Source organism: Oryctolagus cuniculus, chromosome 8 (genome assembly GCF_964237555.1).
Source record: "Oryctolagus cuniculus chromosome 8, mOryCun1.1, whole genome shotgun sequence".
In the NCBI taxonomy this organism is placed as follows: Eukaryota; Metazoa; Chordata; class Mammalia; order Lagomorpha; family Leporidae; genus Oryctolagus; species Oryctolagus cuniculus.
Genome location: NC_091439.1, coordinates 70939989 through 70957185, shown reverse-complemented (window position 1 = coordinate 70957185; position 17197 = coordinate 70939989). Strand labels below are relative to the sequence as shown.

Genomic DNA, 17197 nt, shown 5'->3' with positions numbered 1-17197 from the left:
TTGGCCTGGTCCAGCCCCAGTTGTAGGCATTTGAGGAGTGAACTAGCAGATAGGCACTCTGTTTCTCTCTCGATCCTCCATCTTCCTGTCTCTCAAATAAAATAAATAATTTTTGTTTTTAAATATTTCATTTTCTCTGATGTACTGCCTGCCCTTTTCTTCTCTTGCTACCAGTCACTTATCCAGGCAGGCATACCTTATCAAGGCAACCAGAAATCTCAGTCCCCTCTGCTCTCTCATTCATAGCCCTGAGTAGACTGCACAACCAGGAGCAGTGACTTGACTTTAATAGACTCCCTTCCTGCCATCAGCACCCTGTCCCCTTCCAGGTCTCGCCTCACCCAGAGCACAGAAACACATGGTGTGCCACTGCACCAGAGCAAGAATCATCCACTGTTGCTCCAGTTTCTTTTATTCTTAGTTTAGTGGGAGGCGGGAAGAAGAAGAAGAATGGTGCTAATGTAAGAACAATTCCTTTCCATTGCTAACAGCAGTTTGTGATTGTGCATTTAATTTCTGTCTAGGGAATAGAACATCTAGAATAAATCAGTGCTTTGTGAGTAGACACCAGAGAGCTTAAAATGATCTACAGACATTTGGTGTTAGCCTGATAAAAACCAACTGTACAAGCTGGTTTAAAGTAAAGCTGGGACCATAAGAAAAGTCACAGGAAGCTTATAGGGGATATAGAGGATAGTTATGACATAAACAAAGAGAGCTAAGAGATCAGAAACCTGGATTCTTAGGTCAAGTGTTGATGAGCTTTGGCTCTGAAAGACTGCAGATGTGTGAGAGAACCTGAGGCCGTGCTTTCTGGAGCTGGCGTGAGCTGAAGACTTCTCCATCTTCTCTAATGGGTAAGAGCATATGTGTAGTAGAAAAAGCACTGGAACAAACCAGGAGCTGGAAGGCATGGATTTCATGGAAATAATGTGGCATCCATTAGTGATTGCCATATAATATAAGCAGTCTGCTGTGAGAAATGGAATCACATCAGTTGATGTGGAAGCAGTTATTTATTGTCATATACTGTGTCCTCCAATGGATGACTTTTGGTCAGCCTTACAGTCCTTGGTAACTGTCCTTAACAGATTCCCTGTCATTTTCTTCCTATTTATTTATTTATTTTGAAGACTGAGGGATATAAGAGCTATTTGCCATCTGCTGGGTCACTTCCCAAATGTCCACCACAGCCAAGGTTGGGCTGGGCCAAAGCCAGCAGCCTGGAACTCAGTTCGAATTTCCCAATCTGTGTGGCAGGAGCACAAGTATTTGAGTCATTACCACTGCCTACCAGGGTCTGCACTGGCAGGAAGCTGTGTAGTCAGGAGCTGGAGCTGGGTGTTGGACCCAGACACTCTGATATGGGACATGGTAGCTTATCCACTGTCTTACTAGGCTACAGAACCTCTCTGTCTCATTTTTTAGATCTGAAAGCAATTGTAATTATGTCTAGAAAACTTTCTTCATCCTGCTTAGGTATGTAAGTAACAATCTTTGAATTTCATCATTCTGTAGTAGCCCAGAGTATCATTTCTTTTTACTTGTCTCCCTGCCTAGAATGCTCTCCTATTTTTTTTTTTTAAAGAGTAAGGTTTTTGTTGCCCGTATTTTTTTTTAAGAGATTTATTTTATTTATTTGAAAGACAGAGCTACAGAGAGAGGGAGGGAGAGTTGGAGATAGAGAAAGGGGCCTTCAATCTGCTGATTCATTCCCCAGACGGCTGCAATAGCCAGAGTAGGACCACGCCAAATCCAGGAGCCAGGAGCTTTATCCAGGTCTCCCAGTTGGATGCAGGGGCCCAAGGACTTAGCCTATTTTCGGCTGCTTTCCCAGGTGCTTTTTCAGGGAGCTGGATCTGAAGTGGAGCAGCTGGGACTTGAACCATTGCTCATATGAGATGCCTGCATTTTAGGCCAGGGCTGAACTCTGTTCTCCCTCTAGATCTCTTCGTGACTCCATTCTTTGCTTCATTCTGATATGTGTTCAAATGTCACCTCCCCAGGAAGTCTTCCCTGACCACCCAACCTTAGAATAACATCTCTTGGTACTTTCTGTACTCTTCCCTTGCCCTATTATTGTTTCTTTTTTTTTTTTTTTTTTGGTAGCACTTCTTACTTCTGACTTTATTGCATATCTGCATTTATATTTGTTGATTTTTCTGCTGAATTTAAGTTCCTTTTGGGCAAGGCTTCATTTTTCCCATTGCTGTGTCACTATGCCTGATGCATAGTGGACACTTAAACATCTATCTGTTAAATGATAGAAGGAATGGATATTTGCTTTCCTCACTAGTCTAATAATTCATTCTTATAGGTAACCGCATCTGTTTTCCATGTTATCACTCAGTAATTGTATGGTAGATGAATAAATGTTCAATTTAATAGTACATGTCAGAGAACTTAGCTGCCACCACTGGAAATAAGATTCATGTCTTTTAGATAAATTCATTCTAAAGAAAAAATCATTTGAGGTCTGAAAAACAAGGCTCTCTCTTGAGTATGAACCTCCAACTTTTGAGGTTTCTTTTGATGTGGTATTTTCTGAGAATTACCCTTTTGCCAGAAGCAATAAGGAAATCATTTGTATGATCTATTTAAATAAGTCTACCATGTTTTTAAAAAATTCCCTTTTCAGTAACATCCTAGAGTTTTTTAATTTGCTTTAACCTGTTTCGGATGGTTCCTCAGTCTTTGCCTTCTTGGTGATTGCTGAAGCTTTGTTTACAATGCTAGTTATAGCTTCCCACGTATTAGATTACTATACCAAGACCCAGATCTTTTAGTAACTTCCAGTTTGACTTCTGGGTGTTTGAATTTATCTTGATTCATGTTCATCTAGTAGTCTTAATTCTGTTTCTGTTTTAATCAATGACCTCATCTTTCCCAATCTTAGAACCAAGGCTAGTTTTAACCATTTCATGCTAACCTCAGGAATTCTGTCAAACATTTTAATATTTTATATTAGAGAAATAATAATAATATATGTGAAACAATTGGAGAATAATACAGATTTTATTTTAGTGCCCAAATGGGAAGTGGATAATAGCGGTAATGACTGTTTAGAATAATGAAAAATGGTGAAGTCTGAGTAAATATTTGTTCCGTCTTAGAGTTGGAAGGGACAACATCTGATCCAACCATCTAGTGTAGCTGTACTGAATGAGGCCAGATATGTAAATGACTTGCTGGAAGTAGAGCAAGAAAGCAAGAATTGCCCTCAGGTTTCCTTTGAATTCTTTTTTTTTTTTTTTTTTTTTTTGACAGGCAGAGTGGACAGTGAGAAAGAGAGAGACAGAGAGAAAGGTCTTCCTTTGCCGTTGGTTCACCCTCCAATGGCCGCCGCTGCTGGCGCGCTGCGGCCTGCACACCACGCCTATCCGAAGGCAGGAGCCAAGAGCCAGGTGCTTCTCCTGGTCTCCCATAGGGTGCAGGGCCCAAGCACTTGGGCCATCCTCCACTGCACTCCCGGGCCACAGCAGAGAGCTGGCCTGGAAGAGGGGCGACCGGGACTAGAACCCGGTGTGCTGGCGCCAGAAGGTGGAGGATTAGCCTATTGAGCCGCGGCGCCGGCCCTCCTTTGAATTCTAATAGTTGCCAAGGGTGTTGGATATTGGGCACTTCCATATACAGTTTAGGAATTATAAATGGCCACAAATAATCTGGCTGTCAGTCTAGTATCAGAGAGAAAAAATTTAACTGTGAACCTTTTTAGAAGCAATTTTAAAGAAAACGCCACATGTTTGCTAAAATATACAGTATTTATTCATCCCTTTTTGATTACTGAAGAGCAAAAAAGGAAACGATTTCTGCCACTAAATAAGAGCCTGTTTATGAAATATCTTTGATTTACAGTATGGTAATCCATCAAATGTTTATTATCTGTTATGTTTCAGTCCATGTATTGTGGACATTAAGAGAAAATGCAGTGATTGCCTCAAAGGAGTGTACTCACAGTGTGGTCTACAGACCAGCAGTACTCTTGGTGCGCTTTGAGAAGTAAATGAGTACCAAATGGAGAGTAAATGTCTAGAAACTTTAGTAGTTGTTTGACAGAGTAATTTCATGTGTATTGAATTTGATAAGAAAAAATCTGAGTGGATATTTCATATGGTTTCTTTAACTTTTATTTTTCTAGACATTTGAGTCCAATTTAATTTAATTTGTATTGGTACATGACAGACTGGGAGAAAACTAGTCTTTCATAGATCATTTGAGGAGCATTGCTTTATGGAGAGTTACATACATATGTGCAAACTGAAATAACTACAAAACAGGAGCTGAGAGAAAGGGCCATGTCTGTTCTTTTATATCTTTTCTCAGTTTGACTTAAGTGCCTTATTGGAATAGGCCTTTATTACACTATGAAGATTATGTGTTTTATAAAAGCCAATCCTTGTTTTTTTTTTAAAGCTATACTTGTCTACTATCAGCATGTGAAATCATGATTTTGTGCCATTTTGAATAAATATTGATTCTGCTTTAGAGTTCTTAACTTTTCTTGATGCTGATGGAGCTTTGATTTGAAACCTCTTTAGCTAGTGGCTTTTAAAGAGCCTCCACGTCGCCCCTGCCCTGTTGTAGAACTATACTGGTGCTGGCGCCTAGGAACCACGCTTTGAGAAACTCTGCTCTAAGGTTTCATTAAATCATAAGGTCTTAAAAATTTTTTGGTTATAGATACATTTGAGATTTTGGGGATAGTTATGGGCCCACTCAGTGGAAAATTCATGTGTGCTTGCATGCAATTTAGATACATTTTCAGAGGATTCATCGCATTGTTGAACAGAACCCAGTGGAGAGGGAGGGTTGAAATGTATAATTTGCTTTTATACTTTGTAGTTATCTGTGACATTTCTTACTATTTCCCTTATTATTCTGGAATGGATTTTGTAGAAACACTGATTTCTCAGTAACTAACAATATTTTTTGATGTGGAGATGTTTATGAATGTGTTATTCTTACAAACCACCATACTTTTCAATTTCTGGTAGAATAATATTCACATATTTGACAGAAAACACGTTAAATTTTTGGGCATAGACAAACAGATTAGCTATAATATGCAGGTGTTAATCTGACATATCAGTAGTGAATCATGAGAAGCCCTGTTCAGATTTTACTAAAATTCTGATAGAATAGAATGAGATGGGACTTCAGCATATAATGGAAAATATAGTTAGACTGTTTAAACAAAAATATTAGCAGAAGCTTTGTGTTTGGACTGGGTGGCTTGGTGACAGTGAAGGGAAAGAGACATAATCACCCTTACTGTTTGGTTTTGTAAGAATAATGACACATAGTTTGAGGTATTCTCATTGCTTCCATAAATGGTATATAACTTTTGGGTGAAATTGATTACAGCTTGACTCATAAACCAGAAACTAAGGCCCATAGTTAAAATAACCAGTGTTCACATGAGTCAGGATTTTACACAGTTACTCAGAGAGTTGTCATTGATTGCTTGTTTTATTTTCCTACCATTCTAACCTGCAAAAGGTTAGGTCATTTTATTTTACACAAAAAAGTATTAAACCCAGAGAAGCCTCAAATTTTAGACACATTAGACATCCAAACCAGAGATTGACATTTTAAATGTAGTTGAGTAACATTTATAGACTGGTTCAAATGCCAACACTATTTGTATGTAACAACAAATAGTGCAGGACAGCACATTAAATGCTGAAGTACTTAGCATTTCATGGAGGGTGGATTATTAAACACTGGAGTGATAGTAAACAGACTTGGATTTGAGGAAAAGCTTCATAGATAGATTTAAAAACAATAATTAGAGCTTCTCAAAATGTTTGTACTTCTCTCACTTTCCTGGCCCCTGAGAGCTAGTAAAAACTCCATTGAGATTGTGTTTATTTGTGATATTTGATGGTGATTGGGTGACACCCATCACTGGCTGGAAAACAAGTTCTGTGTTAGTTCTCAAGTGTGGTGTTAATGCATTCTTAGGTGTTGTGTGTGAGTTGTGGGGGAAATTGATAGAAAATGGAAAGGTCACATGTATAGTGCCCTAGCAAGCATGAAGGAGGGATTCCTTGAAACTTTGACCCGTGCGTAGGCTCATTCGTCTAGATTCGAAGTTTTTATGCTGCAACAGATATTAGAAAATATGTTTTAAAATGAAATGAAGGCCGGCGCCGCGGCTCACTAGGCTAATCCTCCACCTTGCGGCGCCGGCACACCAGGTTCTAGTCCCGGTCGGGGCGCCGGATTCTGTCCCGGTTGCCCCTCTTCCAGGCCAGCTCTCTGCTGTGGCCAGGGAGTGCAGTGGAGGATGGCCCAAGTGCTTGGGCCCTGCACCCCATGGGAGACCAGCACCTGGCTCATGCCTTCGGATCAGCGCGGTGCGCCGGCTGTAGCGTGCCGGCCGCGGCGGCCATTGGAGGGTGAACCAACGGCAAAGGGAAGACCTTTCTCTCTGTCTCTCTCTCTCTCACTGTCCACTCTGCCTGTCAAAAAAAAAAAAAAAAAAAAAAAAAAAAAAAAAAGAAAGAAAAAAAAGAAAAAAAGAAATGAAAGACTATTCATTAATGAGGTTTTTTATTTTTTGGTTTTTTGTTTGTTTGCAATAACACTTTTTTTCAGTGCTTTCTCTGCTTAAAGAAAATCCTGTTGGTCAGAGTCAGGTTAATACAGTTTTATTAGCACACTTCTTCAAAATTTGGTAACTGCACTGTTAAGATAAACAGCAACTTTTGTTTTCCCATGGTTTAGTTCCCATGGTTTTTGGGCATGGGAAGTTCCTGTTAGTGTTTCTTTCATATTTATGTCATTATTTCATTTCTGTCATATTTATGGGGTCTTTTTTTACATTCACTAAGTCTCTTGGCATTCCTGCCATACCCACAGTCTTAGGGTCATGTGTGTGTAAGCATTCCTTATTTGTTGAAAATATGCAGAGGGTCAAAAACTTGTACTTTGTTAGTGAGTCATTGTGTAGGTGCAGGTTTCCTACTTGATACTCATACATTACAGGATAATTCCCAAAGTAAATTTCTTTGGTACCAGCATAAATGGTTCTGTTTAGTAAGCAACTGACAATTAAAATGTTGTTATTTGTGGTAAGACTGTTTTCTGTAATGTGTCTGGGCTTACATATTTTCAATAAATCATCTTTATTGCTGATACCTATTTTTTTAAGTTTTGTTATTGCCAGCTTTACCAGTTTTGTAACTTTCAAAAGAAGACAAATAGAAGTTTTGGGGTGCATATTGAACATTTATTATTATTTGGAAAGATAAATTTCATTAAAGAATTATAATATGTTGTTGGAGTTACTGCTGTACCTATACATTTTCCTCTATGGAAAAACTAAGACAATATAGCAGTTGTATTGAGTGATCATTTTAAAGTGCCATTTTAGGCCATTAGACTAATTTTAAATGGGATCTTGCATAATGGGTTATAATTCTACAAAATGAAAGCTTCACTGCTAAATTTGTGTGATGGAGGCATTCTCAATAGATAATCACTGCTGGGAAGGATTACTGTGACAGGTATATCTAACTCCTTAGGAATCCCAAATAGTATACTTCTTTGTAGATACACATTTTTTAATTCACTGTGCTTTTGAGATCCTTTTCGTAGTGTCTAAGTGGTCTTGACATTTTATTTTCAGTGTGGTTTTATAAAGACACAGTGCTAGTTTTCTCTCTTTTTAAAAAGTTTAGGGAACCACACAGTTGTATGGAAGCTAAACATTTTGGGGAATTTTAGTTATAAATTTTGTCTAAGAATAATAAATTAATGGCATGTTTAGTGGCATACATAAATATTACTATGAGAAAAGTGGCTCTAAATTTTATGCATATGGATGTACAACACACCCAAAGACACGGCCTAGATTTGGCCTTCCAACACCTGAGCTATCTCATGACCCTTTTTTCCTTGTGGTCTTGGTTTCCTATTTTACGTCCTATACCAGTGCCCTCCATTGTTCTCCCTAAGTGTCTTCTTTTATTCCAGTCCTACCCCAAATCCCAACTCAAGGCTTCTTCTGGGATGTGGTGACATGCGGTCACCAGCCTATGGAAATGGATTTTGGAAAAGTCAGAATTGGACAGTAGGAAGTGGTGAAGGAGGATGCAGTGAGCTAAGGTTCTAAATCTGTGGCATGTCTATCTCTGTTGCAAAGTGAGGAGAACATTTAGGCTTTGAGAAGCTGAGGAAAGAGAATGAATGAGCCAGGGGTAGGGTGAGGGGCATGTTTGGCTTTCTTTTAAGGAAGGAAGGGAAATGCCAGAAGGAGGTCTGGCTGGTCAACTTAAAAAGCTGTTTTCTCTGCCCTGTGGGTCATTGAAGTAGGCTCCTAGCTTCTGTGCTTTGGTGGCAAAGTATAATAATGAACAATAACAGTGAACATTTCCAGTGTATTTTGTAGTATCTGCTGTGTTGATGTTTTATTTGACCTGCTCAGCAGCTCTGTGAGGCGTGTGAAATTATAGTCCCCATTTTCAAAGAGAGATCACTGGTGCTTAGAGAGGTCAAGCAAATTCAGGTCATACGACTAGTAAATGGCAGAACATGAATGTGAACTAATGTTTGCCTAAAATTTCAAAGCCTATGCTTAATACTGTCTTCTTGTATGGACGTGAGCAAATCATTTACACACTATGAAGCTCTCTTTTCCCATCTGTAAAACAGACTAAAACTGTCATAGGAGTGAGAACTCCCAAGATCCCTGACTTAATGTTGGTGCTCAGTGAGTAGTACTAACTACTTTTTTATAGGTCATTTCTTTCTCAGGGCGGTAAAAGACTATGTGAAAGGAACTACATTTCTAAAATAACCAGAGAACGTTTGCCTTTGGGTATTTCCTAGTCAAAGTAAGATGGGAGAAACCCAAGTCTCTGCTTTTTCCCTTATAGCCTTTCCTACAAAACACACCCACACACAGTGTCTCCTTCTGCTTACCGGAGACTGGACTTCTTTTCAAGAGAAAACATTTAGCTCATAATTGCAGATAGTGGGTTAAAATGCCATCTATTCCCAGGAGTGTTTTAGTACAAGTACAGGTGATTGGCACTAGATTCTTTCCTATCTAAGTTAAGGGAGGCTCAGTACAGATACCAATCTATCAGTTGTTTAAAGAGTGTACAGTTGTTCTGGTCTACCTTCATTTCAGTGTCAGTAAACAAAATTAAACTCAGAGGTGAATCCAACAGGGGCAGACTTGTTTACAGCTTAAATGAGGCTTGAAACTAACATTTTTTAAAGAAACATTCCGCTACAGTTAAGTCTATGGAAAATTGGAAAACCGTATTTAAACATCAAAGGGGAAGCATTTGCTTGGGATTGATTTGATTTATACTGAGCTTGACCCAGGAGATCCCACACTGCTTCTTTCCTACGCATTGTTCATTTATGAAATATATGCTCAAGACTGCCATGTAATATGTATAAGATATACTGATGACAGAAAGTTATTACAACTTCAAACAAATGCAACTATTCAGACTTGCAAAAACAGTAAATGAGCTATGTAAGTAATGAGTGACCTTGTATTCTTTTCCTTGGCTGCTCACAATTCGTAATAATGCTACAACCCATCCAATTAAGAGAAAAGAAGCATTTATCTCTCTAATAAGTGTCTTGAGGAAGATAAATTATATTCATGGAAATATTCATTAAGGTGCTACCCTTCCACAAGCACTAAATTTGTTTCTATGCATTCAGTATTTTGCACTACATGCAGCATTTGTTCAGGCTCTTCATGCCCCTAAGTTTAAATTGTTTGAGTTTTAGGAAGCCTAGGTAGAGAATATTAAAGATGGTTACAGGTTTAGAAAAGATGTCAATGTTGAAAATCTAAAATGATTAATGTTACTAAGCTAAAAAAAATACTGGAAACCAAAGGGAGTTTGTGTGGCAGTTTGAATGTATGAAAGATTATTCACATGGCAATGGGCATTTATCTCCCTTTTTGCTGATTAGTTAGGAAAGGATTGAGATTAAGTACTGTTAAGCACTTCCAAACATTTGTTAGAAAAATTAAGTTTCCAAGGGAAGTTGTAGCATCTGTTTAGAGGCCTTAGAATAACCACATATTACAAGCTATCCAAAATAGATTGGTTTTGTTCTACTGGAAAAATTCTTAGCTTTTGACTATACTTAGGTGAGTTTAGTCTAATTCTTAAGATTTCACTTTTTGGATTAGAATGTGTTTTTCTCTCTTTGTTAGTAAATAAAGAATATGCAGACTTCAAAAAAGTTTGTGGAATGTGGAATTAAAAGAGTATTTTGGTTCAAAACTATTGAAACCTATGCATACAAGGGGCCTTCAAAATGCTCATGGAAAATGCGTATTATGAACAAAAGATAGATGATGTTCAAAATTTTGGGACCAAAAAACCTTTTGATTGTATTTTCTTTGAACTTTTTGAAGTGGTCCCATAATTCTACTAGAATTTAACATAGTAAATAGATACACTTATTTATTAATTTTTATTTGTTATCTAATAAAAGAGTTTTCTAAAGCATACAGTAGTCAAAGGCAAAGCTTTTGGAGAAGAGAAGATTACAAACATGATCCCTGATGTATGGAGCTTGTTTTGAATTTGGAAACAGATTGGTGACAAATGACAGATTCCTTGTATTTCAGTCTTCCACCTAGTTCTAATTTTTTTTTAAAAGATTTACTATTCACTTGAAAGTAATCTATTTACTTGAAAGTCAGAGTTACACACAGAGAGAAGGAAAAGTGGGGGAGGAGGGAATTTCCATCTGCCGGTTCACTCCCCAATTGGCTGCAACGGCCAGAGCTGCACCGATCCGAAGCCAGGAACCAGGAGCTTCCTCTGGGTCTCTCATGCGGGTGCAGGGGCCCAAGGACTTGGGCCGTCCTCCACCGCTTTCCCAGGCCATAGCAGAGAGCTGGGTTGGAAGTGGAGCAGCCGGGACTCGAACCGGCGCCACATGGGATGCTTCCACTGCAGGTGGTGGCTTTACCCTCTCCGCCACAGCACCAGCCCCAGCCTTGTTCTAAATTGTTACAAGCAAAAGACATTTGAAACTTTTCCAACCTTTTATAAAAAGGGAGTTGACATGATTAGAACGTTCCAGTGTTAGCAGAAGTAGGGCCATTAGAATGGAAATGTGAAGATGGAGGAAAAGGAGAAGAATATGGAGACTCTGAAGGTAGGGTAGGTCTTCAGAAAACTCTTAGGCTAATTAGGCAACAGTAAGTAAGGTCAAGGTGAAAGTTAATGGACTGGCATGGGAGAGGAATGGGAGAATTGATAAAGTCTGGTAATTTTCCTAGATGTGGTACCCATGGAAGTGGTAGAATCCATGGGACTATCTGAAAATAAGGGAGGCATTTAGAATAAAAGTAGCCCCCGGGCCAGCGCTATGGTGCAGTGGGTTAAAGCCCTGGCCTGAAGCACCAGCATCCCGTATGGGTGCTGGTTTTAGTCCTGGCTGCTCTTCTTCTGATCTAGCTCTCTGCTATGGCCTGGGAAAGCAGTACAAGATGGCCCAAGTCCTTGGGCCCCTGCACCCACATGGGTGACCATGAAGAAGCTCCTTGCTCCTGGCTTCTCGCTTCAGATTGGCTCAGCTCCGACCATTGCGGCCATCTGGGGAGTGAACCAGCAGATGGAAGACCTTTCTCTCTGTATCTACCTCTCTCTGTAACTCTGTCTTTAAAATAAATAAAATAAATCTTTAAAAAAAAGAATAAAAGTAGCCCCATAAGAGTGTTTAGGTCAGTGTTTAAGCCATATATGCACCTATGCATATATCTCATATCTGAGTGATTGAATTGAGACCCAGCTCCATTTCTGATCCAGCTTCTGGTTGATGCACATCCTAGGAGGCAGCACGTGATGCCTTAAGAACTTGGTTCCCTGACAATCACATTGGAGACCTGGACTGGGTTCTGGATTACTGGCTTCAGCTGGTCCAGCTCCCAGCTGTTACGGGCATTAGGCAGTGAACCAGTGTTTGGAAGATATTTTTCTCTGTCTTTACAAAAGTGAAAAATATGTAAGTTTTTTAAATTAAAAAGGCTGTAAATAAATGAAAATAAAAGCATTAGAAGTCAGTAATTCTGAGCATTTGGTTTTCAACGTCTTGAGATGTGGTAGGCTCTCAGATTCTAGTAGGCAGCTGGAGCAAGGTAATTCAAAAAGTTTATCTAGTTATTACATTTTCTTTGATTTATTCTTTCTACTTTGTTCATTATCTTTATTTTACCACTAGAATGGGAATATTTGAATTGTTTCTGTTGGATACATATAGAGTGAATGCCTGTAGATTTTACTGTTTTCAGTAAAATGAGAATGGTAAAAGTAACTTAGGTGCATTTCATTTCTGGTTAACTTTTTTTTTTTTTTTTATGCTTGCTCTTCTTCAAAACTAGGATAAATTGTGTTTATAGTTTCTTTCATTATCAAAATCCCAATTTTTATTCCTTTGCTGAACTTAATAGACGATAGATATCCCTTTGTACCACCCACAAAGTTTTACAGATTTGACTTTTATTTTGGGGTTATAGCTATAACTTTATACAACTAGCTCACAGATAAACTTTTAAACTAGCAGCAGCTGTAGGAGGCCTTTGAGATTACCTAGTACTGCCCCCACATTTCTCATGTTAGTAAAACAAAGCCAAGGGAGTAATAACAGTCAATACTTATTGAGCTCTTATGTCTTGTAATAACTATAACAACCCTTTAATTTGAGTGAAGTGACCTTCCCGTAGTCCTATACAAAATGAATAGCATAGCTGTCCTAAGGAATTGTTTTCTTTGTAAATCTACTTCATTATTTAAATAATTTAATTCTGTGTAGAGAGAACAATTAATATTTTCTTTTTTTTAATTTTTTAAAAAATTTTAATTGTTTTAATCAAGTAACATAGCTGTTTGGAACAGGAAATTTTAAGACAGTTCAATTGAGCAGTGAAGGATCACTCTATTAGAATACCCTCCATGAATAAAATTCAATAGATTACGTGAATTGGAATTCCACTGGAAATTTGGCACCAGACTGAACATTAGTCCAAGCCAAAATTTTCTCTTTAGTGTTGAGAAGCCCTAAACATATTTTCCTTCAGGTTAAAAGTAAATAGCTCTATAATAGAACCTCATTAGCTTGACACTGTTAAGTGCAACTTAGCTTAGGTCACCAGGATCTCCTATGGGTATTTCAGTTGATGAAAGCAAACTGGCCGTACAGCAGAATTTGAAACCTAGGTGACATGCGTTTGCAAAACTCCCCTCTTTGGTGTGACACAGCACATTCCATCCAGGTATATGGCTCCTGTTCCACTCTCATCAGAATCTACCAAAGGCAGTTGTAAATAAACTCTCAAATAAGATTGCTAGGTTTCAGTTCCTTAAAATATCAAGCTAACAAGGCTTTATTTTATCAAATGTCTGTATAATTTCAATGTGAAAAAATTTTTTACATACATTTGTTAAAGTCTCATAATCTGTGAGATGGCAGAATTTTTCTTGGTACCTTATGTCTGTTTCTGAGATTACACACACACACACATACACACACATGTATATTCTTGCTGTGGGTACTTTTTTCTTATTCATTTCAAGAACTCTGTCAATCACTTGTTAATATGTTGGTTTCAAATTATATATATATATATATATTTTAAAAGATTTATTTTATTTATTTGAAAGAGTTACAGAGAGAGGTAGAGGCAGAGAGAGAGGTCTTCCTCTGGTTCACTCCTCACATGGCTGCAATGGCCAGAGCTGCACCAATCAGAAGCCAGGAGCTTCTTCCAGGTCTCCCACGTGGGCGCAGGGGTCCAAGGACTTGGGCCATCTTCTACTGCTATCCCAGGCCCTAGCAGAGAGCTGGATTGGAAGAGGAGCAGCCGGGACTAGAACCAGCACCCATGTGGGATGCCGGTGCTTCAGGCCAGGGCTTTAACCCGCTGAGCCACAGCACCGGCCCTGTATTAGATTTTAGTTTTTCTTAGTTTCACTATTTAAAACAAGTCAAAGATTTTGCCCGTGTTGAATAATAAATGTTGTGGCATCCATTCATTTAGCATATATTGTGTTACATGGGAAGGAAACAGACATGGTTCCAGATGCGATGCATCTAGCAGTCAATAGTGTTTTCTTGATTTAAAAAAATTTTTTTTAAGATTTTATTCATTTATTTGAAAGGCAGAGTTAGAGAGGGAGGGAGAGAGAGGGACTCCTCCATTTACTCTTTCACTCCCCAAATAGCTACAACCCCCAGGGCTGGGCCAAGCTGAAGCAGGGAGCCGTTAGGTTCATCTGGGTCTTCCATATGAATGCAGTGACTCAAGGACTTGGGTACTTTCTTTCCTTGCACACTTTTCAGGTGCATTAGCAGGGAGCTGGAACAGAAGTGGAGCAGCCAGTAATCGAACTGGTGAACATATGGGATGCTGGCACTGCAGTCTGTGCTTTACACATTACACCACAGCACTAGTCTTTATTTTGTTGATTTTTATTTTTTAAAAATTCTTTTTTTATTTGTTTGAGAGGCAAAGTTACAGACAGAGGGAGAGACAGAGAGGAAGTTCTTTCTTCTGCTGGTTCACTCCAATGGCTGCAATGGCCAGAGTTGGGCCGATCTGAAGCCATGAGCTAGGAGCTTCTTCTGGGTCTCCCATGTGGTTGCAGGGGCCCAAGCACTTGGACTGTCTTCCACTGCTTTCCTAGGCTGTAAGCAGAGGGCTGAATTGGAGGAGAGGCAGCTGAGACACGAAGGGTGCCCATAGGGGATTGCTGGCACCACAGGTGGAGGCTTAGCCACAGCACCGGCCCCGATTTTTATATCTAAGTACTTGTTTTCGTGTACTGGAACTCATCTTCCTGATAATCATTTTTAAATAAAGATTTTGATAATTGATGGCAGTCAAAACCTGACTGAACATACAATGGCTATTCTATCACTTTGCTTCCAAAGTATGAAATGTAGCACTCAGTTCTTATTCAGTGATCTGAGGATTTTGTTTTGTGTTTGTTCTTGTTATCAAACTTTTTAGTAAAATATTCTCAAAGTGTTAATTTTTTGAATTGTACAAAATACACATAATATAAAGTTAGTCATTTTAATTATTTTTAAGTATACAATTCAGTTGTGGTACCTGAATGCTTTCACAGTGTTGTACAGTCATCAGTACCATCTATTTCTACAACTTTTCCAGCATACCAAATAGAAAGTGTATATAAAACCTTTGGTTTCAAGTGTTAGAGGAATATTGATTACTTCTATTTCTTTCTTTTTTGGGGTCCAGTCTCACTTATTTTCCAATATTCAGTGTGATCTGCTTGTATTTATTGAATGCTGATCTTACCACTTGATTTAGAATGGTTTCTTTTGATTTGTGTTTGTTTCAGTTTCTAGAGGTATTTGAAAGTTGCATCATCTTTCATTTTGTTGTAATTTTATGTTTGCTTCTTTCAAAGGTATACACATAAAATTTGAAGGAGCTCAAACTAAATAATGCAAACAGATACAAAATTTTATTGAGCAAGGAAAGAAAGATTAGTTACTAAGGACTATGATAACAAAAAAATCCAGGCAGTCTCATACAATGGTTTCCTTCCCTTCCTGCTAAAAGCCTACAGGAGGAAGCACACCCAGAGTAAAAGATATTTGGGCCTGTGATCTAAAAGAATTCCGTCCCCAAACACTGGCTACAAATCGGACTCAACAGGAAGGACTACTGTTCAGTAGACCCTCTTTCTCTATTATTCTTTGTGTTGAAACAAAAATGCAGCTGTTTGAAGATTTAAAAAGTTACTTTTAAAAGTATAGACATCCTATTTAGGTTACATTCTTTTTCTCCTGCTAAAATGTGAAATCTCCTAAGTCTATATCTTTCTTGTTCACTATGGTCACATAGTACTGTTGCCCAATAAAGAAAAGGACACATTATAAAGGACCTTTTCTCAGAAAAGAATATCAGATTTTTATAGAACAAATAAGAATTTAAGAAAATAGCCTTTAACATTATTTGAATTGTACCTTTACATTGGTAAACAAGATAATATTGTGTTACTCTAATATATTAATATAAATTTCTTTTGTATAAGTGAAAATATAATTTTATCTGCTTCTATTCTTCTTTCTTTTTTAAAGAGTGACATTCTTAATGAAACATGTTTCTTTCAGCTGAAAGATGGCGGCAAGGCATCCCAGGCCAATGTGAGAATAGGTGATGTGGTTCTCAGCATCGATGGAATAAGTGCGCATGGAATGACTCATCTTGAAGCCCAGAACAAGATTAAGGGTTGTACAGGCTCTTTGAATATGACTCTGCAGAGGTAAATTGCTTTTTGTTTGGCTCTGAGAGAGAAAACAGCACTGAGGAATGTGTTTTTCATGTCTGATTGATGATGTTAACTCAGAGGCAGTTTCTACTCCCATTGTTTCAGGTAGATAAATAAAAAAATAGATCTTAAACTGGATAGTAGAGCAGTATGAAAATGCTGAAACCTTTGGACTATTTCCCAATTAAGAGGCATGTATTCACATACTCGTAAAAATTAGATGCACAATGTCAGAGAATTCAATAATTTTTGAAATTTCTTAGTGGAGTATAGGCTAAGAATTCTTATCATAGTGAAATTCTTGGCTTTAATAGTCTGAACAGTCTATTAGAGAGTATTTTTTTGAAGTATGGTTTGGCTTTCCTTAGTTTGTGTCTTCCATTTTTTTTGTTTTTGTTTTTCTGAGTAGAAAAGTTACTTTTAATATGTCAAGTTTTGGAACATCCCAATGTTTGATATGCATTAAAATTACCTGAAACACTTGTTAAAATTACTAATTCTTATACTGAATCAAAGTTGCTGAAAGTAAGGATCCAGATTTATATTTGGTGAAATTTTCCGTTAATATAATGAATTATAAAATTAGAATTATTGCAGTATTTTAGAGGAAGAGAAAAGACAAAAGCAATTGTGAGAGGATGATAGAATAATAGCTTTGAATCCTTAAAATTATAAGAAAGGTAGCATACAATAGGATCGTTTAGCAGTTAGTTCTGGAGAATTTGAAGCAAGTCTTGTTTTTGATGAATTTAAGTCAAATTTGTAAAACATCATTTATTCCCCACCCCTACCAAATCTCTTTGTCTCCCATAAATTATCATGAATATCGTGACTCTCTGAGAGAGGAACAGAATATGGGGAACCTCCTGAAGGTTTTTGGCAATGGGAACTTTGTATCTTGT

The 17197-nt window shown here is 38.0% G+C and overlaps 1 protein-coding gene across 19 annotated transcripts in view; it reads left to right on the top strand.

Annotated features, from left to right (window-relative positions):
• PDLIM5 (PDZ and LIM domain 5) overlaps positions 1-17197 on the top strand; it is a 220801-nt gene that overhangs the window by 59792 nt on the left and 143812 nt on the right. For 17 of the 19 annotated variants that reach the window (XM_070047851.1, XM_070047856.1, XM_008267586.4 and 14 more), the window contains one exon: positions 16138-16289. The exons of the other annotated variants lie outside the window; for them this stretch is intronic. In XM_070047851.1, the coding sequence (XP_069903952.1) occupies positions 16138-16289 (152 nt within the window). The remainder of the gene's footprint in view (positions 1-16137; positions 16290-17197) is intronic. 19 annotated transcript variants of the gene reach the window in all.